Source organism: Pteropus vampyrus, unplaced genomic scaffold, assembly GCF_000151845.1.
Source record: "Pteropus vampyrus isolate Shadow unplaced genomic scaffold, Pvam_2.0 Scaffold112, whole genome shotgun sequence".
In the NCBI taxonomy this organism is placed as follows: Eukaryota; Metazoa; Chordata; class Mammalia; order Chiroptera; family Pteropodidae; genus Pteropus; species Pteropus vampyrus.
The window spans coordinates 3,465,511-3,488,595 of record NW_011888893.1 but is presented as its reverse complement, the minus strand read 5'-3'; the positions used below and the strand labels follow the sequence as shown (position 1 = coordinate 3,488,595).

Here is a 23,085-nt window from a genome sequence, read left to right as displayed (position 1 = left end):
ATCTGTCTCCTGGCTAGAGAAGGTAAGACAGCCAAGCACAAGGTCAGACAAGGATCCAATCTTACAGGCAGAGATGGTCAAATAAATTGCCCGAGATAGTGGTAAAGCTCGAACTTCCTCCTGATTGTCCTTGATCGTTGTGTCACACTAGAAGCCTTGCCTGACATGAAGATTTGAGCCTTTGGAGAGCACACTTCTTAAAATGACCAGTAGTAGTGTCTTTTTCTGGGGGCAATCTAAGCATCATTTTTAATTATAAAACCTCAAAGTCAACATTCTGTACACCACAGGAGAACAACAGGCAAGTGGGCTTGCAGTGGCCTCATCCGAGGACATCTTTTGTGTTCGATTTTCTGATGCTGTACCTTCCTCAGAGTCCTAGAAAAGCCTTACCTGGTCATCACGGTGTCTTACACACACTTAGTTAGCCACTGTTTTATTCAGGAACTTCACAGCTCTATTCGTAAGTGCATGAACCTGAACTTTTCCTGAATCGTCTTCATCTAGTGTTGGCAACAAGATTGTACTAGACTTACCAAATGAACTGGGGAGCTTTGGCTCTTTCTTCTATATTCTGGAAAGAACATAATAAGGTCGGAATTAAGTGTGTTCTTTGACAATTCGATAGAACTCACTTGGGTTTTGGTTTTTGTTTGGATGTTTGGTTTATATGTAAAAGTCATTAACCATATCAATTTATACATTATTTCTATTTAGAAATATATCCACATCCATTTTAGGTTTTTTAAAATATTACGTTGATGACTTAAATTTTTTTTTTATTTTATCTGTAGATAATTCCTCTGCAGTTTGCCTTTTTGCATCTAATAAAATATGGACATCCTTCTTGGTCAAAGATGTGGATCTAACTCCTTATTTTTAAATAACTGCATGATATCCGAGAACCCTTTTTAATATACCACACTGTCTTTCACAAAAGAGCAGTGGCAGATCCAAGGCCAGTTGTGAGTGTAGGCTAACTTAGAGCTTCATAACAAATTCCCGATCGTCCTTTGAGCATCTGCCGTTAATTCTAGTAGAAACTTAGAAAATTATTATTAAACAGTACTTTGTGGGATTTTGAGTCCTGAATTTTAGGACCAGATGTTTCATTCCTACTTCAGTAAGAAAAAACAACGTTGATGCTCAGGGAGAGTTTGACGGGCCCAAAGCCCCCCACACAGGATAAACCCCAGGGCAACTTGTTACCAACCTCTGAAGCTGCTTCCTCCTTCCCGATCTCTTAAGCGTCGTGTTCCAAGGAACTTCTGAATCACTTTCTGCTGAGGATTGTAACAGTGCCGAGCAGCATGGTCTAATGGCACGGCCTGAGCTGGGCACACCTACGTTCTAACTTGGCACCCCTGTGTTCTAACTTGGCACACCTATGTTCTAACTTTAACACTGCATTTTATTGGCTTCAGTCACTAACAAACTTATAAGACCTTGACCAGGTCACAGACACAGCTTCCGTTTCCCTGTCAGTTGAGGGGGTAAACTAGATGACGCCCCCAAATTGTAGGCTCTGAAAAGGTCCATGACTATTTACTTGGGAACATCACTTGACATCTCCAGGCGTGGACGCTCCACATCTGTGAAGTGGATAAGTCTTGCTCACTTAACCTATAATAAGAGGTGAATATGAAAAGAGAACAGGTTTGAAGTATTTGAAAAAGTTCTCATTTGTTTGCTTTTAATAATTCCACAAATGCAGACTTATTGCATCTTTCATCTCACAGGTGGTCTCAGAAAAGTGAGTGACTTTCTTACGTCACACAAAGTCGGTGACTGAAAATAGAGTCCCCATTAACTGTGTTTAGGGAGTGCCAAATAAGTACAAGGCACTTGAGAAAACTCAAACAGGTGTCGGAGGCCACTCCTTTTCTCTGGGACTTACATTCTTGTGGGCCACAGCCTTATTTCGGTCCTAAAAGGTCAGATTAGAGGGGGAGGGGAGGGGAAGGCATCCGTCAGTGCGCGCAGTGGTGGCACTGCACACCAGGGCATGTGGGAAAGGCAGGGGAAACCCCCGGCCCCAGCTTAAGGGATGGTAGAGTCCGATTCTGCAGGTGAGTCATCCACCTGTGCAGGCGAGATGCCGCAGGGACCGCCCACCTCGGTCCCAGGGAGGCGCACCAGCTGGGGAGGGGTTGAGGGCTGCAGTTTGGGACGGTCAAGGAAGGTGTTAGAAGAGGAGGTTGAAGCTGAGTGTTAAGCGATGAGCGCGAATTGGAAACATGGAGAGGAGGGTGAGTAAAGGCGCCTGAGAGAGATCTCCAAGCGAGTTCAGGAAAGAAGCCCCATGGGGCCGCGCAGCGCTCAGGTAGAGACGTAGAGGGGGAAAGGCTGAGAACTCCATGGGTCCAGACCCGCTGATACAGGCCGAAGAAACCCAGCCCTTAAGTAGCTTAAATGAAAAAGCCGCGTTTATGGGCCCAGCTATCTGGTAGGTGCGCGAGAGTGCCAACCTCAGACGCCTGGGCCTGGGCGCCTCCGGGGGGCCCGTATGCCAGTGTCCTTTTATCCTGCCAGTGACCGCTTGCTGGCAGCCCGGGGAATGGGCACCTGCACTGTCGCTTTCCCATCCCGAGACCACAATCCTCCCTGCGTCCTCCGCGTAAGGTCCCAAGAGAGGGCCTGGGCTCACCCCCGAACCGAGCGGGTACGTTAGTTACAGGCCCACCCCAGCGGGGCGAGGACCACCCGCGGCAGGGAGCTGAGAGGTATTTGCCCCCCGGGAAGAAATTCAGGCCGACAATACCTACGCGATGCTCGGTGAGGTTGGCGCGATGCTTACCTTGGTCCAGGTTCGGCCGCTAGGCAACAGCTAACGTCCTCTTGCTGTCTCTCTCCCTGTCCCTGGAGCAGAGGGGATCGTGATCAAAACCGAGGAGCAAGAGGAAGAGGAGGACGAGGAGGAGGAGGACGAGCTGCCGCAGCACTTGCAGGCCCTCGGGCCGCTGTCCGGCAGGTACGAGGCCAGCATGTATCCGACCCCGCTGCCCGGGGAGCTGTCCCCGGAGGGCGAGGAGAGCCCCCCGCCGCTGCAGCTGGGAAACCCCGCAGTGAAGAGGCTGGCGCCCGTGTCCCATGGCGACCGGCACTCGAGCGACAGCCGGGGCTCCTCCAGCCAGCAGCAGCGGAACCGGCGCGGCGAGCGGCCCTTCACCTGCATGGAATGCGGCAAGAGCTTCCGGCTGAAGATCAACCTCATCATCCACCAGCGCAACCACATCAAGGAGGGGCCCTACGAGTGCGCCGAGTGCGAGATCAGCTTCCGGCACAAGCAGCAGCTCACGCTGCACCAGCGCATCCACCGCGTCCGCGGCGGCTACGTGTCGCCCGAGCGCGGGCCCGGCTTCGCCCCCAAGCACGCGCTCAAGCCACGCCCCAAGTCGCCCAGCTCGGGCAGCGGCGGCGGCCCCAAGCCCTACAAGTGCCCTGAGTGTGACAGCAGCTTCAGCCACAAGTCGAGCCTGACCAAGCACCAGATCACACACACGGGCGAGCGGCCCTACACGTGCCCCGAGTGCAAGAAGAGCTTCCGCCTGCACATCAGCCTGGTCATCCACCAGCGCGTGCACGCGGGCAAGCACGAGGTCTCCTTCATCTGCAGCCTGTGCGGCAAGAGCTTCAGCCGCCCGTCGCACCTGCTGCGCCATCAGCGGACTCACACGGGCGAGCGGCCTTTCAAGTGCCCCGAATGCGAGAAGAGCTTCAGCGAGAAGTCCAAGCTCACCAACCACTGCCGCGTGCACTCGCGCGAGCGCCCGCACGCCTGCCCGGAATGCGGCAAGAGCTTCATCCGCAAGCACCACCTGCTGGAGCACCGGCGCATCCACACCGGCGAGCGGCCGTATCACTGCGCCGAGTGCGGCAAGCGCTTCACGCAGAAGCACCACCTGCTGGAGCACCAGCGCGCGCACACGGGCGAGCGGCCCTACCCCTGCACGCACTGTGCCAAGTGCTTCCGCTATAAGCAGTCGCTCAAGTACCACCTGCGGACACACACTGGCGAGTGAGCGCGCCCCCGCGCGGCCGCCAGGCCGGGTGTGCCGCCAGGTGCGCGGCCCAGCCCGCCCCTGGGCAGATGCCTGGCTGCCGCGGGGCCCGAGCCCAGCGGGCGAGGTCCCCAGCCCCTTTGCTGTGAGCCCTCTTCTCCTTTCATCCCTTCTCCCAAGGACACGGGGGTCCTGAGACCAGGTCGCTTGCTGCCGTGTTTACCCGGGGCCCCAGGGCGGGAGAACGCAAACCTGGGGAACCCTTTCGGGCTGTTAATTTCCTTGACAATAAAATGGATGAAACCAATCAGCACGGGGGGAGTGATTCGGCCGCCGGCCACTCGGAGGGTTGGTGCAGGGCCACTTAGTTGGGGATAGAACTTTATAATTACCTTTTGGATACTGTGGTTCTATTTGATAATAATAGAGTAATTTTTAAAAGACGAGCGTTTCCTGTTTGCCGTTTTTGTTTGGTTTTGAAGGGGAGGGGTTGAGAAGGTGTCCAAGGGACGTGTGCCTAGTGTCAGCTGAAAGGTGCTGTTGTCTCATTTATGTGCTTCTTCCTTGTATTGGGTGGCGAAGGGGACGCAGATCCCACCGATTATGAAATCGAAAAGAGGATGAGGAGCTTGAAATAGTGAATGAGCTTAAGGAAGGGTGGAAGCTCCTGGCACCTTGATGTCGGAGGACAGTGGGCATTCAGGAGGGAGGCAGGAAGAGCGACAGATCTGGAATGGGCTGGAAAGACGGTCCTACAGCAAACGCTGGGCGCGTCCCTCGGGACCAAGCAGCCTTCCTGCCCAGCTTGAAATGTGGCTGGTGGAGGGGTGGCGAGGAGAAGGTATCAGGAAGGGATGCAGAGGCCCCTGGTGCCAGTCTTTGGGGAAACCACAAAAGGCACCATTCAGAACATTTTCTACTTGTTATTTGTATGTTGCACCAAAGCGACTCTTTATCTGTTAAATGCACGAATGTACCCTGGTTTCACGAGGTATTCATTTCTCATTGCCATCCATTGAGGCCTAGAGACAACGTGGGCATATTACGTTGCCCACAGAGCGATTGACTCTTGCTCTGCTCCTGGGCTTGGCGGTGGCCCAGAGAGAATTCAGGCCATTCGAGGAGTCAGTTCGTGGAGGCTAGCAGAGTGCCCAGCTCGGCCAGGAGAGCTGGGAAGGCCAGACTTCTGCTCAAGGCAGAGAGACTGGCCTGAGAGACAGGAACTGCTGAAGGCGGGCAGACTAAGTCGTGAGTCTGGGGTGGTGAGGAAGGGACAAGGCACTAAAGGATGTGCGGAAAGGGAGTGAGAGCGGGGAGGTGCTCCATTCTCGACTGAGGGACCACAGAGGTCATCAATCCCTCCTCTCCTGATAAAGATGCGTAAACTGAGGCTCAGAGAGGGGAAGTCATACCCAAGAGCCCACATTTAAAAGGATATGACTTCTCTATTTACACTGAACATTTCTGAAAGGATGGTAGGACATCAGGGCAGGCGGCCCGAGTCGGGGGCAGAGGCCCCGGCTGGCGTGATGGGATGGAGAGGCCCCCAGTCTCGGCCCTGATCTCCAGAAGCAGCTTGAGAGCAGAGTGATCCCCAGAAGCAAGGAGTTCCATTCGTGAACAGTAAACACTGAGTGCCAGGTTTGCGGAAGCTAGCGGTTGCTCTGCCGACTGGAGGAGGAGGAGCCTGGAGAAGTCAGGACAGCTTCTCGGTGGAGGTGGAATTCCAGGTGCCTCTGTGGGCTGGGAGGAGTCCACAGATGAAAAAAATGCAGGCCTTTTGGTGGGGTGTCCTTTAAGGCAGAAGCGTGGAAAGTGGGCTCCAGTTGATTCCGGAGCAGTGATTGATTTTGGAGAGGGCTTGTGGAGAGAAAACAGGATCAAAGTTGGGCTTGGAGTAGACTGGGGGCGCAGAGGGAGTCTTCGATCTAAGACTTCAGGATGGAGTTGGAATTTGATCTTGTGTGAGAAACCATTGAGACTGCTGAGCAGGAGAGGGAATGGATGCACATAGGGAATCAGAGGCTGAACCTGAAGGAGAAGGAAACTTATCACTGTCAGACGTACGGGAGAAACAGACCTGTTCGATGGAGGTGCCACAGATAAAGGAACTAGTGGCTGGCGGTTGATGGGATGACGGAGGAAATGGCTCTTTTGAACTCTGGAGTGTTTGCAGTTGCTAAGGGATGTTAGCAGAGATGTTTTGGAGATATTTGGTGGAGAGCCATCGCTGCTCCAAATCTTGACTAGTCCTGGGATTTACGGTTCTAGTCCTGAGAAGTTGCGACTTGAGCGGTGGACCACAGTAGTTTAGGGTGAAATCCAAGATAGAAACTCAGCAACTTCATTTGTTGTGCGTTACTGGGGCATCCTCAGAGCGCCTTGGGGGTCTGAGCATTTTTTCCCCCAGGCATCTGGTTTCTAAAGGATGCAATATAGTCAAGGGCTGGTACTTCTTATACGGAGCTGGACTGTAAAGGGGCTCTGTACTCCTACTTCCCCTTCCTTGGCTCTGCACCCCTCTTCATGCCTCTTCCTTCGAGGAGCCCAGCACCCTCCACTCCAGTCATCTCTCCTCTCATCCCAACTCCTAGACCCCATCGTGCTTCTCACTTTCCATCTTCCATAACCTCTGTAGCAGTCCAAGGCCAACATCTACAGGGGATTCTCATCAAAGCGTAGACAGACACTGGAGTCGAACAGATGTGGATTTAAACTTGATAGCTGTGTGGCCTTGTACAAGTTAATTAACAGAATATCAATTTCCTCACCTGTTCAACGGGGATGATAAAGTTTCCATTGTTCTGAAGCTTAAATAACACATAACATAAATACATAGCAAAGATGCTGGCACCTGCAGAGCCCTCAGATTAAGTTGGCTAATTTCATTATTAGCTTTTAGCTAATGATGGCTTAACTTAGTAAAAGGAGAAGTTCAGGTAGGTCATGGGCTGGTGGTATATTTAAAAAAAAAAAAAAAATCTCTGAGAAGGAAATTTCCCCAGCCAACAGAAGCAGAAAATTATTTGGTGTGAAGGAGTTCAAATCCAACCACACAGGCAGCTACACTTGGTCGTGATGTCAGAGCAGACGGGTTTAAAAGTCACCTCTGAGCCACACGCTCGCGTTTGTAGTGGGGTGGAGCCCCTGCTTGCTGGGTGTCTGGTATGGTTTTACAGTGCTTTCTTAAGGTGCACTTCATTTAATTAGAAAGCAAGACTTTCAAATTCCTAACTTGCCCATTGTCATCGGCCCCATGGAGTTGTGTACCAGAAAGAAAAATTGTCATTTATTGAATGCGTCTTCCTTTTGAAGACTTTGCATATATCACCTCATAACTCTGCGGTATGCATCATTTTACTCATTTTATGGGTGAAGGGCGTGAGGCTCAGAGAGGTTAAGTCGGCCCAAAGTCACGCAGCACCGAGTTAGTGGAGTCAGGATTTGAACTCGAGTCTCTGTGACTCCAAAGCCCACGCGCTTGAGCGCAGAGTTCTTTCCTTGGAACCTGAATTGTTATTGAAAAAGAGAAAGCCAGCGCTTCTTTCCAATTATTCCATTTTATCCTTCGATTTTAAAATTTAAGACGAAATTAGGGAAAACAGAATACATCAAGCAGAATGTGCTTTGTGCCATATATTTGCCAAAATCATTAATGTAGTAAGAGACGCAGTAAAGGCCCCTGTGTTGAACCTCTCGTTTTACAGCTGGAGAAATTCAGATGGAGAGGAGCAGGTAGTCTGTGCTCGCTCACTCAGGTGGGGGGCAGCGAATGGAGCAGGGCTTGGGTCTGGCACCTTAGGGGATGCTCATTGTCATACAAGCGACCCTCCCCCCCCACCCTCCGCCTCCCCAGTATGTATTAAGCACCACTTGTGCAATGCATTGTCCTGGGCTCCTGGAAGAAACAAAAGGATTAGGAAACCATCTACTGCCTTGAGGGCCCTTAGAATCTGGTGGAGACTCTGGCCTAATTCTCTAGACTTAGCCTTTGGGGCTCTGGCAAGCTGAGGCCATCTCAGAGACCTGTAGGTGGATATCTTTGCAGAGAGAGCCACACCTCCATCTTTTCCTTGTCCCTCCTGTTAATCAGGGTAGCTTTAACCAGCCAGGTGTCTGTGGGGACCTTTCCTGAGGCAATGTGGTAGCGACTCCTCAGATTAAGGGATCAGGGACGAGGCCTCTAGGCCCTACTGTTGCCAGGGCAACGGTGAGTCAGGCCAAGGCCTCTCTGGCTTTCTGGAAAGCAGTTAGACTGCCAAACCTCTTGCTGCTTCCCAGGCATAGAGGAAACTTCTAGATTTAAATTTTTAAAAAAAATCAATTCTGCATTTGCCACTTCCAGTTGGGTTCCTTGAAATGAGTCTTTTTTTGTTAAAACACAATAGAATCTAACCCTTTTATTTCTGTTTTCTACAAAAGGTAACTCTAGGCTAAGAGAATGTTTTTAAAAAAGAAAAGAAGGAAGAGGAAAAAAGGAAAGGAAGGAAGGAAAAGAGAAGGAAATAAAAGAAAAATTAAACCAAGTCCTACTGATAGTGAATGGCCTTACATGAAAACTTCTGGTAAGCTGTCAGACCTAGCTGTGATTTTATTAGGGACAATAATAATCATCGCTACAGTTCATCGGGTCTTACCATGTTCCAGGCACTGTGCTAAGTAAATGCTTTCATATTTTATCTTGTGACAACCTGTGAAATTGTATTCGTATCCCCTGCAGATGAAGTTCAGAGAGGTTAAGCGATTAGCCCAAGGTCACGTGGCCAGAATTTAAACCTAACTGTGTGCTGTTAACTGCTGTTATATACTGCCTCCCAATTTCTTCAACGTGGATCCTTAATAAAAAAAAAAAAAAAAAGGCAAAACAGTACTACTTCTCTCTGATTTGCAGCTCTGCCCGCCCCACGGACATTCCGCGTAAATTCTGGACCTGGCTAAAAGCAGACAGCTCGCTGGCTGGCCAGCCAGCCCAGTAACACAGGGACGATGACCCAGCTCACCTAACACAGGTCGAGTGGATGTGGCTGGGTGCCTTGGTGGTGGGTGCCAAGCTAGCCCCGTTTTAAACTGAGGCCCCCTCTTCCATAGGAACTCTGGGAGGAGGCTATCTGTTAAGGGCGGGGGGTGGGGGGGGAAGAGGGTGGCTCCCTGTCTGTGTTTGTCTCTGGCGTTGGGACCTGTAAGAAGCCATTTAAGTCAGAGGAGGAGTTGGGTGAAAGAGATCATTACAAGCAAACGCTTGCTCTCTGAGAAAATAGCATTCGCGCCCCGACTTTTTCTTGGGGTCCTCGCCGTTCCTCCCACCACTACCACATGAGTGAAACTTACTGCTTCTCTGTACAAAATAATAGCCAAGTCCTCAAAATAGATAGGAACATCGCCACTGTCTATTAATTAACTCGGGGAATGGAAAGTTGAATTTTAATGATAAAATGTACCGATGAAAATTTCTACTCTCACTAGTGATTTCATTTAAATAATGATTATTTAATAAGGATAAACTGTTCCCTTTTAGAATCAGTATAGTTGAATAAGTATACAAAGGACTTAAAGGACTACATTCAATCAGTTCTTTATTTTCAAGATACACAAATACTGAAGTTATGCCCTCCAAGGATTGAAATTGATTGGATTTCAGCTAAATTCAATTAAGAAAATTAAACAGGTTATCAAATGTGACATTTGCCATTTTTCTACCGAAAGTATGATCCAAGAACCACATGGTTCCGTGATCAAACTTTCTACAGGTGAATTATTTATGCAAATTCTAAAATCTAAGATAAAGTTTTTATCTGTTATTTTGTATTGACCATCGTCACTGAAAGTCACATGAATTTTGTCAAAAAGCGAAGGCTGTGAGTTGTTTGGCGTTGTCGCCCCCCTGAACAGTTTAATAAGAAATGTCTCACTAAAATGCCTATTATTCCTTTGCTGATTGGGACATAATCGATGCCTTACCAAGCTCAAGGTTCATGATCCATTTTGAAATAAGTTTAGAAAAAAAAAACTTCGAATATTTTATAGTTCTGCTAAAAAAAAAAAAACCAATCAAGTTAATATCCAGACCAAATCACACGAATCTCCAGTATATTTAATTTAAACATTAGACATGTTGAGAAGAGATAGACATATTTTTCTTGCCCAAATCTATGCCTGCTCTTCAGAGTCTTGGAACAAGTATAAAGTGCATACAAGCATACTTGGGTGTTCATTTTACCTAAAAGATTAACTCACATTAGTAGGTAATAATCACATAACAATTTCAGAATTTAATTAAAAACCCTTTCCCCTAAATGAAATGCCTTTTTTTTTTTTTTTTTCCGGCCATAAAGGAATTTCTGAGTTCCAAACACTAAAGGCTTATCTTAGAATTGAATGAGCCCCTTATTTTTTCAAGAGAAAGTATCAAGTCTCGTCTATAAATTTAACAGAAGAAATCATTTCCCACCCAATATGAGGACTTTTAACCATCTCCACAACTGCGAAATTAAGTGGATTACTTGGAAGAATTCATCTCCTCTCTGAAGTAACTAAATCTATAATATTATATTTTAGAGTCTCTTTCAGATCCGGGACACAAAATCCTCATCAAGTTTAAAATAATCAAATTTTCTGCGCTTTCATGATGTCAGTGTTTTTCAGCTTTTGTGTTTAGCCCCAGAATTCCTTGTTTAAATAAAACCATTTTCAGAAGCTACATATGTAAAGTAATTTGAGGCAGAAGGGCTGGGGGGTTGGAGTGAGAGGTAGCTAAACACACCTGCTTGGCCCTCTCCGGTGCGGGTGTGGGGGTTGGGATGGAGGTGGGGGGTGGGGCTGACCTGAGGAAGCCGCTTCAAATCCCAAGTCCAGCCAACCCTTAACCCTTGCTTCAACTTTTCCTAGTCCCAACTGAAAGTCCGTATGTTTAATTTAGTCAGTGACACATGCCATGCTTACCTAATTCTTCGATGGAGCACAGGATTTCTTAAGTTTATTTCTTCCTTTTAGGGTATTTCATGCATTTCTATTCTCTATAACCTCTATATCAGTGGGCAGAGATGTCTTGTCAGACAATGGCGAGTCCCTGTAGCCTTACCAGTGAATTTAGCGAGCTGACACCCACCAAGAATCCTTGGAAGGCAAGGGAAATAGCAGCACAGATGTCCAGAAAAGCCCTTCAGAAGCTACTAGGATCTCCCAAGTTATTTTTACAGCTAACCACCGACATGTGAAGGCCGGGGAAGATCAAATGCAAGTTACAGCCCCGGCAGGACTCTGGGCCTGCAACCTGGCTGTGGGCAGCTTTGAGGGGCTTCTTTCCTGCCTTCCTGGGCTCAGTGGGCACCTAGAGTAGGCACTTGGTGGCATGTGTACTTGATCTTCCCAAAGGTGGTTTCCGTTTGTTTCCGTGCTTGCTCCTGGGTCGGGCCCACGGGAGGCACTCAATGAATGTTAAATGAAGGGACAATTAAGCCACAGATGACAGTGCAGGAAGAAACAGGTAAAACCCCAAATCCTGCCCCACTGGGATGCAGATGGCTTTCTTCATTAAAGCTAATCCAAAAGCTTTAAGATATAATTAAAATGTATTTTATCATTTCCTCTGATATTTCAGCCCACGTATTAGGTAGGGCCCCGGGGTCACTGCCAAATCCCCTAACCCCAGTGGCACGGTGCCTGGTGTGATGACAGAAATCCTCTGGGGTTTCCGGCCTTTGAAGGAAGGTCACCCAGCCCCCTGGTAAGGGGTCCGTGGGCAGGCGAGCAGACAGCAAGGCTAAACTGCAGGGAGATGGGGCCGCTGGCATCTCCCTGGCATCCAGAGAGCCTTCCCACCCTACTGCTGGCTGCGAGCTGTCAGATGGTCACTGCTCTGTGTGCACAGGCTTTCTGTCGTTTCAAGTCGCTTTGCTCTGCTGTGCCTTCCTGCTGTCTACAGCAGCGGCATACTCACACACGTATTACACAACACAGAGGCGTCAGGACCCCAGAGAAGCGGCCTCTCCCAATCCCTGGCCCCCCAACGCCTTGACAACGTCCTTGGAGTCCCACAGAGCCAGGTCCTGGCTCCCCTGGCGGACAGCCTCCCCCTCGGACCTCCAGGCTCCATCTCTTCCTGGAATTCTGACGATCCGCTCAAAGCCTGGGCCCAAGTGAGCACCTGTGAAATGGTGACGTACAGTGCCTGTCTCCCAGGGCTGCTGCGCGCGATGCTGCTGGACGATGAAGCCAGGGATTAATAAAAACCACTATATATGTTTCAATTTAAAAATATATTTCTATAGATTTGTATCTTAAATAAATGTATATGTAGTTTGTAAATTTAACGACTTGAATTTTTTTAATTCCTCGGCTCGAGCCTCCTCCACCCGCCAAGCCGCGGAACATGCCGAGCGCGCCCGGGCCCAGCAGCCCGCCTGGGGACCGCTCCGCGCGCCCTCGCCACGTGGGGCCGCCGGGCCGTGCTGCCCCCTGCCGGCCGAAGCCGGGAGGCCCGGAGGCCCGGAGGCCCGCGCCGCACCTGGCCGCCCGCGGCCGCTCTAGGCATGCGGCCTCTCGGTGGTGGCGCCGGGCCGCGGTCGCGCGCTCAGGAAGGGGCCGTCCCCGAAGCCCCGGGGTGGGCCGAGCGGTGGGCCTAACTCCGGGCAGGCGCGGAGCGGTGCTGCTGCACCCCGAGACCGGCCCTCCCTTCCGTGTTTTCTTGCTTCCTTGCACGGCTGGCCCGCCCGGCCCAATCCCGCGAGCTCCGGTGGGGCCCGTGCGTTGTGCGGATCCGGGGCTGGGGACCTGGTGGTTCAAAAACAAAGGACAGGCCTCAGGGTGCGGCCGAGCGGAGACGTGCCCCGCCCCGCCCCGCCGAGCCGCGGTGGAGGAGAAGGGTACAAAGGGAATCCCGCGGGCGCGGGGACCAAGGAGGAAGGGGTGGCCCTGGAGTTTGCCCGAGCGTCAGGGTTTATGAAAACCCTTTCCCCGGCAGCATTTCATGCTGCCCACTTTTCTGAAGTTCAGGTCAGTTAAGCTAGTGGCAGATGTATTTACTCCATGTAGAAGTGGGTGAACCTTGAGAAACGCTCCGATGATGGGCCGGGCTGATTTTGGTTCTTACAACATTTTCGAATATTTGGTTATTTCCAAGAGGTGGAATAGCACCGTTAGAGGGTATGGATTTTTTTTAAAGGCTTTTTTTGATATATGTGGCCAAACCGGTCTCCTGAAAGTCCACCAGGTCACGCTTGTTCTTTGCGGGGAAGTAGGCGGGTACCTGCAGGCAGAGGTGAGAACTGGGAGGGCGTCTCCTGAGGTGGAGGTTGGGGTGGAGTCTGAGGAGCACCTTGGGTTGAGTGTGAATGATGGTTAAGCGGACAGTGGCGTTGAAATGGTGGCCCGGGCCTTATTGTGGGGCCTTATTGTGGGACCTGACTCTCAATGGATTTGAATGTTTTGGGGACACGAGGCCCCAGAAAGGAAGTCTTTGAAAGTGCACGTTTGATCATGGCCCTCTTGCTTATTACCCTAAGGGTAGTGGTTCCCATGGCTCTTAGGGTAAAATCCAGAACCTCCTCAGGCCCAGGAGGCCACACCTGCCTCTCCAGCCCTATCTTGGGCTGTGTATTAGTTTATTAGTTTCCTAGGGCTGCAGTCACAAGGGACCACAAACTGGGTGGCCTTGTACTACAGGAATTTATTGGCTAGAAGTCCAAAATCAGAGTGCTGTCACAGTTCTCACTAGAGGCTCTCGGGGAGAATCTGTTCCACGCCTCTCACGGAGCTTTCGGTGGTGGCCAGCAACCTTTGGCATCCCTTGGCTTGTAGACACATCCCTCTGGTATCTGCCTCCATCATCACGTGTTCATATGTGTCTCTGTCTCTGTGTCTCATATAAGGACGACTGTTGCATTAGGGACCCACCTACTCCAGTATGACTTCATCTTAACTAATTATATCTGCAACGATTCTATTTCCAAGTAAGGTGACATTCTGAGGTTCCTGGAAGGACGTGAATTTGGGGAAGACCCACTTCAACCCACAAGGGGCTGACATCACACCCTGACCTCTCTGCAGTTCCGGTTGAGGTTGCTCCCGTACTGCCTGGTCCTCCTGGGCCACTCATCCTAACTCACTTCCCTTCTTCCTGCAACGTCACTGCTTCTCCTGAACCCCACAGACTAGGATCACCCTGCCCTGTTCTGTGGGCGCTCAGCACTCATCACAGTGGTGATTGAAGAAGTACCTGAGTGACAGTGTCACACGCATGTGTACCACATCCGCTAGAGAGTCACCTTTACAAGGGCAGGAACCAGGATGAACAATAACAAACCTAAATTTGTGGCCAAAGGCTTACAGCCTGACTCGGGAAGCCTGTCACAATAGGCCAGGCCACAGACTGTGCCAACTCCACTGCAGTGAGCCCATCAGGAAGGTTGGGGGGGTGTGGTCCCTGTGCACAGGAGGAGACAGGTCTGCATTCAGTCCAGGCTCCATCCTCCCCTAGAGGGACAAGAAATAAAACCCACCTCCCTGACCACTACTCAGGTCTGTCCTGCTCTGTCCCTTTGCTGCAGCCACACTGGTACTGTTCACACTCCCTGATGCTCCTGTCAAGCTAGTTCCCGCATGAGGGCCTTGGCAGTCATGCCCACAGCCTGGAATGTTCTGCATCCAAATTTTTACACACTGGCTTCTTATTAAACTTCAGCTCGGGTTGTCACTTCCCCGACCACCTTCATCTCTCCCTCACTGTCGTCCATCACATCGCCTGGCTTTATTTTCCTATAGTGCTCTCAGGATCTGCGATGATCTCGCTCACATATTTGTTTGCTTGTCTGTCACCTTACACCTTTCAGAATAGAAGCTCCACGAAATCCCATCAGGGACCTTGTTTGCCTGCCTTGGTCACTGCTCAGCCCTCAGTACCTAGACTAGAATTTGGGATGCCGTGGGTGCTTACTGTTTGTCGAATGACTGAATGAAAGTTACTTAACCCCTCTTAGTCTCTGTTTCTTCATCTGTAAAATGGGGGTAATCTTAGCTACTTCATGAGAGAGAACAATTTTATCTGCGTCAGAGAGTTCTTGGGAGGATTAAATGGGAGATGTACATGCAATGCCTTCAACATAGTAAACACTCAACATAGTAAACACTGAGCCATTATTAATAGCTTAGATTGGCACACATCCTAACGTGGAGGGGGACCAGATGGCTGATGAAGCTATGAGGCTGTGTCCTCCTCTGCAAAATGGAAATAATGATTCCTATAAAAGCTTGAATGAGTTAAGCGTAAATTATAATGCAGATTTCTTGAATTAGCATTCCATTGATCCTTTTTGTCTTAAAGCAATTATTTATTAATTATGTAAATAGGAAACGATATTGCTTGCAGTTACTGGAAGGGAATATGCTTAAATTTGTGACATTTTGAGAATAATACATTTTATGCGGAAAATTTGGAAACTACGGTAGAGTATAAAGAAAATGTAAAAAGTCTCCCATAATCCCCCTGTTTATTTTTTAGTCCTGGTCTTTCTGCCATGGAGTAAGCAGTACACATTTAAGCGTATCTGCGAGAGGAAGTGTGATGCCATCAGGCGGGCGGAAGGGGCAGCTGACCAGGTTGGTTGCGACGATCTTTTATTAGATCGTGGTGTGTGCTGTGGTGTCTTCCCAGGTCTGGATTCCAGGTGTTCTCTCCTGGCGCTGTGTTCAGTCCTGTGTTTTAGCAGACGTTCTGATATAAACTAGAACGAGTCCTCCATTGTCAAGTGCGGACTAGGATGACACTTACCTTGTTATTCTCAGTTTTCTTAGCTCCCGTCATCTCTTCCGTTTTTGGAAATAAATGTTCCACCTTTTATTTGCTAGGTCTGTCTTCCATCTACATCTCGGGTAAGGAGTTAGTTTGAAAAAGACAACACTCGACTTAGACAAAGAACTAAGAGGCCTGGGTGTCTTGGAGAGGGAAGACGGTGGGGAGGAGGCCGTGAGTGACATAGTGGGAAGAGGAAAGACAGGTGGTGAATTAAAGAGATGGAGGGCAAAAAGAAAGATGGACGGATAAAGAAAAGGTGGTAGAGGGAGGGCGACTGGCGGAGTGAACAGGCAGGCCTGGAGCTTGGTGTCGTGCGGGGGCTCCAGGTGGCCTGGGTTTTCTCGGCTAGGTAAGGAGAGGCTCCCTGGACCCCTGCTGTCTCCAGCTGTGGGCAAAAGATCGTGACCAAATCAATTCACCAAACTTGAGGAAAAAAAGCAGGTTGGGGTTCAGAGCAGAAAGGCCAGTATGAAGTGACAATGGGACATGAAACTGAAGATGCAAAAACTATACTTGTTTATAGGGCAGCTGGGTGTGGCTGTGTGAGTATAAAGCTGTGAGTGAAGAGTCACTCAACCCTGGGGGTATAGCTCAGGGGTAGAGCATTTGACTGCAGATCAAGAGGTCCCCGGTTCAAATCCGGGTGCCCCCTGCAAGGATAGCTTTTTAGAGGTTTTCCGGCTCTTATGTGATGTCCATAGATGCAGCATCTCGTTTGGACTGAAAATAAGACCAACTTTCTCCTTGGGCTCTACAGGTTTCTCTCACTTCTCAACTCTGTCCCCTCTGGAGAGATGTCTTCGCCTTCTTATTTCATCCTCACAGGAAGCCTGCAAGGTAAGTGTCATCCTAGTCCACACTTGACAAACATGGAAACCAAGGCAGATATAAGATAAATAAGCCCTGGGGGTGTAACATACATCATAGTGACTACAGTTAATACCATATCGTGTATCTGAAAGTTGCTAAGAGAAAAGATCGTCAGAGTTCTCATCACAAGAGGAAAAGTTGTAATTATGTCTGGTGATGGATGGCAACTCGACTTAAGTGATTTCTTTTTAATTCATATATTTTTATTAAAATTTTTTTCCAGTTTTACTGTGATATATTTGACATATAACATTTAGAAGCTTAAGGTGTACAATCATATGTGTATATGGCAAAATGATCTCCACAATAATAATGGAGCCTTAATTTTTCTCTGTATGCTGTTTTGTACATTTTTAATTTTGTGCATTATTCATACAAAAGCTAATTAATTTACAAATTTAGAAAACCTCAATTCAAGTGATCTGACTTCCAGAAGCTGCTGTTGAGTCCTCTCAAGGCACAGGGTTAGGTCCTCTCTGCTTTTCTGGGCGACCTTATTATACAAAGGGAGAGAGTCTGCAGGGAGGTAGGGGAAGAGGGACCGCTGGTTGTCACCGGGCGCGGACAAAGGTTGGCCCTGTGGCAGCATCCTCAAATGGCAGCTGTGTCCAGGCAGGATGAAGTGGTGGTCATTTAACTCTTGATTCTGTCACTTATTTTTTTGTGATTTGGACCAAGTTGCTTCAGTTCCCTGTGTCACTGTCACCCTTAAGGGTGGTGACAGTGGTGGTGGTGGTGATAGACATAATACTACGACAAATCATTTTTAAAATCATATGTATGAAGCACATTATAAGTGTGCAATAAATGTTAAGTCTTATAGTTATTTATGGGTTTCTTGGATGGAGCTGCCCAACTGAGAAGCCCTAAGGAGGCCTTCTTGGCCCAGCAAGGGGTGTAGCTCAGGGGTGAAGCACTTGACTGCACGTCAGCGGGCCTCTGGTTCAAATCTGGGTGTCCTCTGTAGTTATCCCAAATCTTCCTTCACCTCGCTGGGTGTCCTGGTGATCTATCCATCCCCTGCTGTGTAGGGGACTCTTGAGTTGTCTGTATCCCCTCCCTTAACTTTGGGATTGCACTTCTCCATTCTACCTTTGTTTACATAAAATTAAAATAGATGACGAAAAGCAGGATGCAGTACAGCACATATGTTATGCTGCCTTTTGTGTCACAGGCCACCCGCGTGGGTTTCCTCCAGCGGAGCCTTTTCTGGGTGAGAGGGAGAATTTTCACTGCATACTTTCTTTTTCATTTTATTTTTTAAATTTATTTATTCTTAAGATATTATTTCGTTTTGTATTTATAGCAAAATTGAGGGGAAGGCACAGAGATCTCCCATATGCCCCCTGCCCCGACACACACACATCCTCCCCCATTGTCAACACCCCCCCACCACTGGTACATTTGTTACAATGTGAACCTGCACTGACACGTCACCATCACCCAAAATGCACAGCTGACGTTGGCGCTCACTCTTGCTGTTGTATATTCCATGGGTTTAGACGAATGTATAATGACATGTATTCACCACTGTAGTATCGTAAAGAGTATTTTCACTGCCCTAAAGAATCCTCTGTGCTCTGCCCATTTATCTCCTCCGACCCCCAAACCCCTGGCAGCCACTGGTCTTTTTACCGTCTCCATAGTTTTGCCTTTTCTAGAATGTCATCTAGTCGCCTATTCCAGAATGTCACATAATATGTTACCCTTTTCGCATTGGCTTCTTTCACTTAATGATACGCATGGAAGATTCCTCCATGTCTTTTCACGGCTTGTCAGCTCATTTCTTTTCAGTGCAGAGTAGTATTCCATTGTCTGTATGTGTCGCAATTTATTTACCCTTTTACCTAGTGAGGGACAGTTGCCTCCAACTGCATACTTTGTGTGCCTTTTGAACATTGTATCATGTGAATTCTCTGAGTTTGGTATCTTTCTTTTACAAATACAATTGAAAATTTAAAAATAATCACATTAAATGAGGCCTCACCCACCAAGAACATGGGTCTGTTTGGTCTGTGTTTCCCCTTTCTGTTGCGTTTTGCCAGAATCTTGAGTCTGGGCAGTCAGGGTGCGACACACGCTAAGGGCCACTCCTCGCCCAGGTCGGCCAAGGCCCTGTCGCGGCCAACAGATTCCTCAGGCCCCTCCCACAAGGCCCAGCCCAGGACCTTCCCCCGGCGCTTCCGGGCTGGGCGGGAGCCCTCCCACAAACACTCTACTGGGAGTTGGCCTCCTCCAGGACCCGGACCTGTCCTTTCCATACTGGAGGCTCCAGCCAGCACTTCTCCCGTGAGGCCCACCTCTCCCCGCCTGCAGGCGAGCACCCGTCCGTCTCCGAGACTGGGCTGGGTACCAACTTAAAGGCAGCCCGCCCCGCCTGGCAGTTTCATTTTGCTCGTTCCCACACACTCACATCATATAGGAAACAAGCGAACTCCCAGAGACCCCTTGAGTCGTGTTAAATGATCATAAGAGCCAAATCGAACAGGCTACCACCAGCCAAAGGTGGGACAATTTGAGGATCAAATAGAAGAATGGGCATAATTGATTGAAATGCCTAAAACAGGCATTTTAAAAATCCATTCATTCATTATGATGTATTGTTTTAAAAGCTCTCACTGGTCAAATTTGAAGGTTGCTAAAGCATTAATGTATTATTCGGAAAACTCATCAATAAAAGGAAAGAATCAAGCATTTGTTCTACACCTTCCGTATTAACGATATTCCAACAGGACCAAATAGTTGACGAAGGAATTTCTTCCCTACTAACAAAATGCGAGCTAATAGAGGTCGAGAATTAGAATAAAACCATTTACAAATCCTAATGGAAAAACAGATGTGAGGAGGTGTCAGCAATGCCTGCTCAAACTGTGAGATGAGTGTTTGATGAAGACATTTATTATGAGGGTAACAGCACCTCAACATACTGGTTAATCTTAATTTCACAGAAAGAGAAACCAGGAGAGACATGAGCATCCTTATACACAGGAAGAACACAGTATTTACAGTGATGTCTTCTTACCAAAAAAGTTGAACCTGAATTTGATCAAGCCTCTAGATATAGCAAGCTTAGCTATGTTAAAAATTGTTAAAACTGACTATGATGGTGACTTTTATGTGTCTAGTTGAATGGGTCATAGGGCACACAGATATCTGGTTAAACTTTTTTGGGTGTATTTTTTGTAAGGGTATTTCTAGATGAGATTAGCACTTGACTCAGTAAAATCTGAGTAAAACAGATGGTCCTCCCCAGTGCTGCTGGGTGTCATCCCGTTCATCGAGGGCCTGGACGGAACAGAAAGGCAGAGGAAGGGAGGATTCGCTCTCTGCCTGTCTACTCGAGCTGAGACACTGGTGGTCTCCTGCCTCGGACTAGAATTCACACCATCAGCTCTCTGGTTCTCAGGCCTTCAGGCCCTGACGAGAACTACACACCAGCCTTCTCGGGTCTGTGACTTGCCAAGATGGCAGTTCCTAGGACATCTCAGCCTCCATGATCACGTGAAACTATTCCTTAGAATAAATCGGTCAGTCTCTCTCACTCTCTTCCTCTCTCTCCATATGGATTTAATTGTAGAGTTAATTATATACATATGTATAATTTGTTACATAAAATCACATATAGTTATATAAATTTATATATAATCGGTTATATAAATTATATAATCAGCAATACAAAATATATGTATAATTGGTTCTGTGTCTCCAAAGAACCCTAACCAATAGACTAGATGACAGACACCACTACTTTTGTGTATATTTGAGATTTCCCATAATAAAAGTAAAAAAAATTCCTTTCTCATAGATAAATATTTTTATAGACAATGGAAGGAAACTATGCTCCCCAATTAAAAAACGCTGTTTCCATTTTCTGGTTCTGATTTGGTTTTGCATCTTATATTGATTAACTGAACTGGCGTGTAAGAGAGGAAGACTTTCCCTTATTTGTCTTAGCACCATGGAGACAGGCTGACATTTTCAAAAAGAACTTGGCTGAAAAGCAAGCAGAAACAGAAGCGCAGCCATAGAACCAGTCACTGTGGTTCTGGTGCATTAGCAGCATCGCCAGCGTCACTAGCCACCCAGGGCTCAGTGACGAGTGACGGACACCAGCTGTTCTGCTGTCAGGCCAGTGGTCTCCAGCCTCGGGGACTGGCTTCCTGGCTCATCTTACCCAAGGATTAGCGGGCAGAGGGCTTACCTCCAGCGTCTCCAAGGACGCTCCCATACTTTCTCATGTTTGGGAGGGTGATACTCCTGCAACTTGAAGATACTATAACCCTGCGAAAAGTTAACCTGGAATCAGCATGCAGTGGGTGAGACTGGCCTTCAGAAGTGACCCAGAGAGACGTAGTTATGAGCAGGAGCACGCACAGTGACTTCTTCAGAGGAATGTCAGTTAGAGTGAGCTGCGACCTAATTAATCATATTGTAACCTAAGAGCCTAAAGCAATGCACGATGCACTGTTAGCTCCCGAATATTTTAGAAGGGAAATCAGACAGAAAGGAATTGGCTGATGTTTTATGTAGCGCTGCCACACAAGAGACCCAGTTCAATCTGTGTTTTAGCAAGAATCCTTGCAATATGGTCACGCGTTTTAGTTCTAGAGTTAGACTCCGTGGGCTACTGAATTTAAGCTTTAGTTTAAAGCTTTAGTTTCTTTATCTGTAATTGGGGGTAATAATTGTACCTCTCTCTTAGGGTTGGTATAAAGACGGAGGAGAAATTTCATGGAGGCATCTCGTGCTGAGTCACAGGAAGGTCCCTGCTAGAGCCGCCTTGGAATGAGGGAGAGTGTTGGGGTCACGGACAGGAGACGGAGAGATCAGGTAAGGAGCTGGGTCCTCCTACAGTTCCGGCATGCTGCATCATAATGGAGATGGTCGCTAAGGTTTCCTGCCCCCTGCGGCTCCCATCCAGCCCTCCCCTGCCCGCCAGTTGGGCTTTCTGCCTTTCGCACCACAGGGAAGGGATGACCCCATAGAATGCAAACTGTCGGCGCTCAGCTTTCAAATTCCAACAGTCTGGGTGCTGGGGGATTCAGGAAATAAAGATTGGCCCCAGAGCAGAAAACTGTCCCAGCATGGCAGAGCCACATGGGACATCCCAGCACTGCACGGGTGCGGCCAACAGTGCCAGGGAATCGAGGAGCACAGGCAGCGGGCACCAGCATGCGACCAGAAGGTCCCCACACTCACAGTGTGATCGAGACAATGGAGAGGACCAGACGCCCACCCACTCCACGTAGCAGTCGCCTGCAAGCCCCTTCATAACTCAGCCACAGCACGGGGGGACATTGTGGGGGACCCCAGGCTCGAGCCACTCACAAGATGGGACACAAAACAGAGATCAAGTTGTTTGGTAGAAAAATTAGGTTCCACATCTGCTCCCTCTCAGTCGGTGGACTAAGATTTGCGCGCACGCGGCAGATCACAGAGCTGAGACACTAGCTGGGGAGATGGACGGATAGGACCCGGTGATCTGGGAGGGGTGAGGCAGGACAGGCTTGGTGGATGATAGTGTTCTGGCCTCCTGAGAAGGGACAGTACTTTGGACTGGGAATAATTCATAAAACTTTTCCCTGGCCTGAGGAAATACTCTGAAGAGCGATGAATTCCATTTGCAGCCTCACTAAGCAACCTTCCAGCAGCTCATGTGGTTTCCCAGGTAACCTGGAGGACATTCTGGCTTGTTGCTATCCATCTTTGAGAGTCTGATTAGGGAGGTCTTGAGAGCCAGGTCCAGTCTGGTTGCATCTGCACTTTCAGAGTCCGAGAGTCCAAACCTTGATGGTTCTGCCAGTTCAGGATTTTGGGACGCTTTTCTGAAGCTGCTTTGTTACCACTCTGATGAGGAGCAGAGTAACTATTGTCACCTGGCAGGACCATGTGGAAAGGGGGTGAAGGAGTGAGCACAATGGGAACCACCGGGAGTGACTTCCTGCGGAGGGTCACTGCTCAGAGCCACCGTCCTAAGCCAGGTCCTTGGAGCCTGAGATTTTCACTTTTAGGAATCAGTCCTAGGGGAATGATCTGAGACTGAGCAAACAGCATGTTCCTATTCATCAAAGTGTTGTTTATTATCCTGGAGAATGTCTTCCACTTGCTCCATGCAGCATCCCACATGTCGAGCCTACATTCTCCGACAGATGGACCCCAAGAGCTTGTATGGAGGTTCCACCAGGGGGCTCAGCTACTCGGACACCCTGGACCAAAGAATCGCCCTCCTCTATCAGAGTGGGCCAATCTCACTTCAGAACAATTGAACTTCGATAGTAGAAAATCTTATCCAATAGTATAGTGCAGCATAACTCGGAGAGGCCCAAACAAATGCCGTGGGGGCTCAGTATGGGGAAGCGTACGCCTGCGGAGCAGGGGCGCTCTGTGTTCGGAACAGATAGGCTTGCTGCCCAGGCTGGGCCCTCT

At 48.7% G+C, this 23,085-nt stretch overlaps 2 protein-coding genes and 1 non-coding gene across 10 annotated transcripts in view; all 3 read left to right on the top strand.

Annotated features, from left to right (window-relative positions):
• Positions 1-8,859, top strand: part of ZNF777 (zinc finger protein 777) — a 30,065-nt gene extending 21,206 nt beyond the window's left edge. The window contains exon 6 of the mRNA XM_011365534.2: positions 2,869-8,859. Coding sequence (XP_011363836.2) covers positions 2,869-4,022 — 1,154 coding nt within the window. The 3' untranslated portion in view covers positions 4,023-8,859. The remainder of the gene's footprint in view (positions 1-2,868) is intronic.
• A 3,713-nt stretch (positions 8,860-12,572) lies between these two features.
• Positions 12,573-23,085, top strand: part of ZNF398 (zinc finger protein 398) — a 44,792-nt gene continuing 34,279 nt past the window's right edge. Inside the window, exons 1-5 of one of the 8 annotated variants that reach the window (XM_023533799.1) lie at positions 12,573-12,862; positions 15,496-15,593; positions 16,547-16,626; positions 21,362-21,489; positions 22,776-22,896. In XM_023533799.1, coding sequence (XP_023389567.1) covers positions 22,828-22,896 — 69 coding nt within the window. In that variant the 5' untranslated portion in view covers positions 12,573-12,862; positions 15,496-15,593; positions 16,547-16,626; positions 21,362-21,489; positions 22,776-22,827. Of the gene's footprint in view, positions 13,143-15,495; positions 15,594-16,546; positions 16,627-21,361; positions 21,490-21,598; positions 22,897-23,085 lie in introns of all 8 variants that reach the window. The other 7 variants (XM_023533796.1, XM_023533797.1, XM_023533798.1 and 4 more) reach the window with 7 other exon arrangements.
• Positions 16,370-16,441, top strand: TRNAC-GCA. The gene has a single exon. It is a non-coding gene; the product is annotated as a tRNA-Cys (tRNA).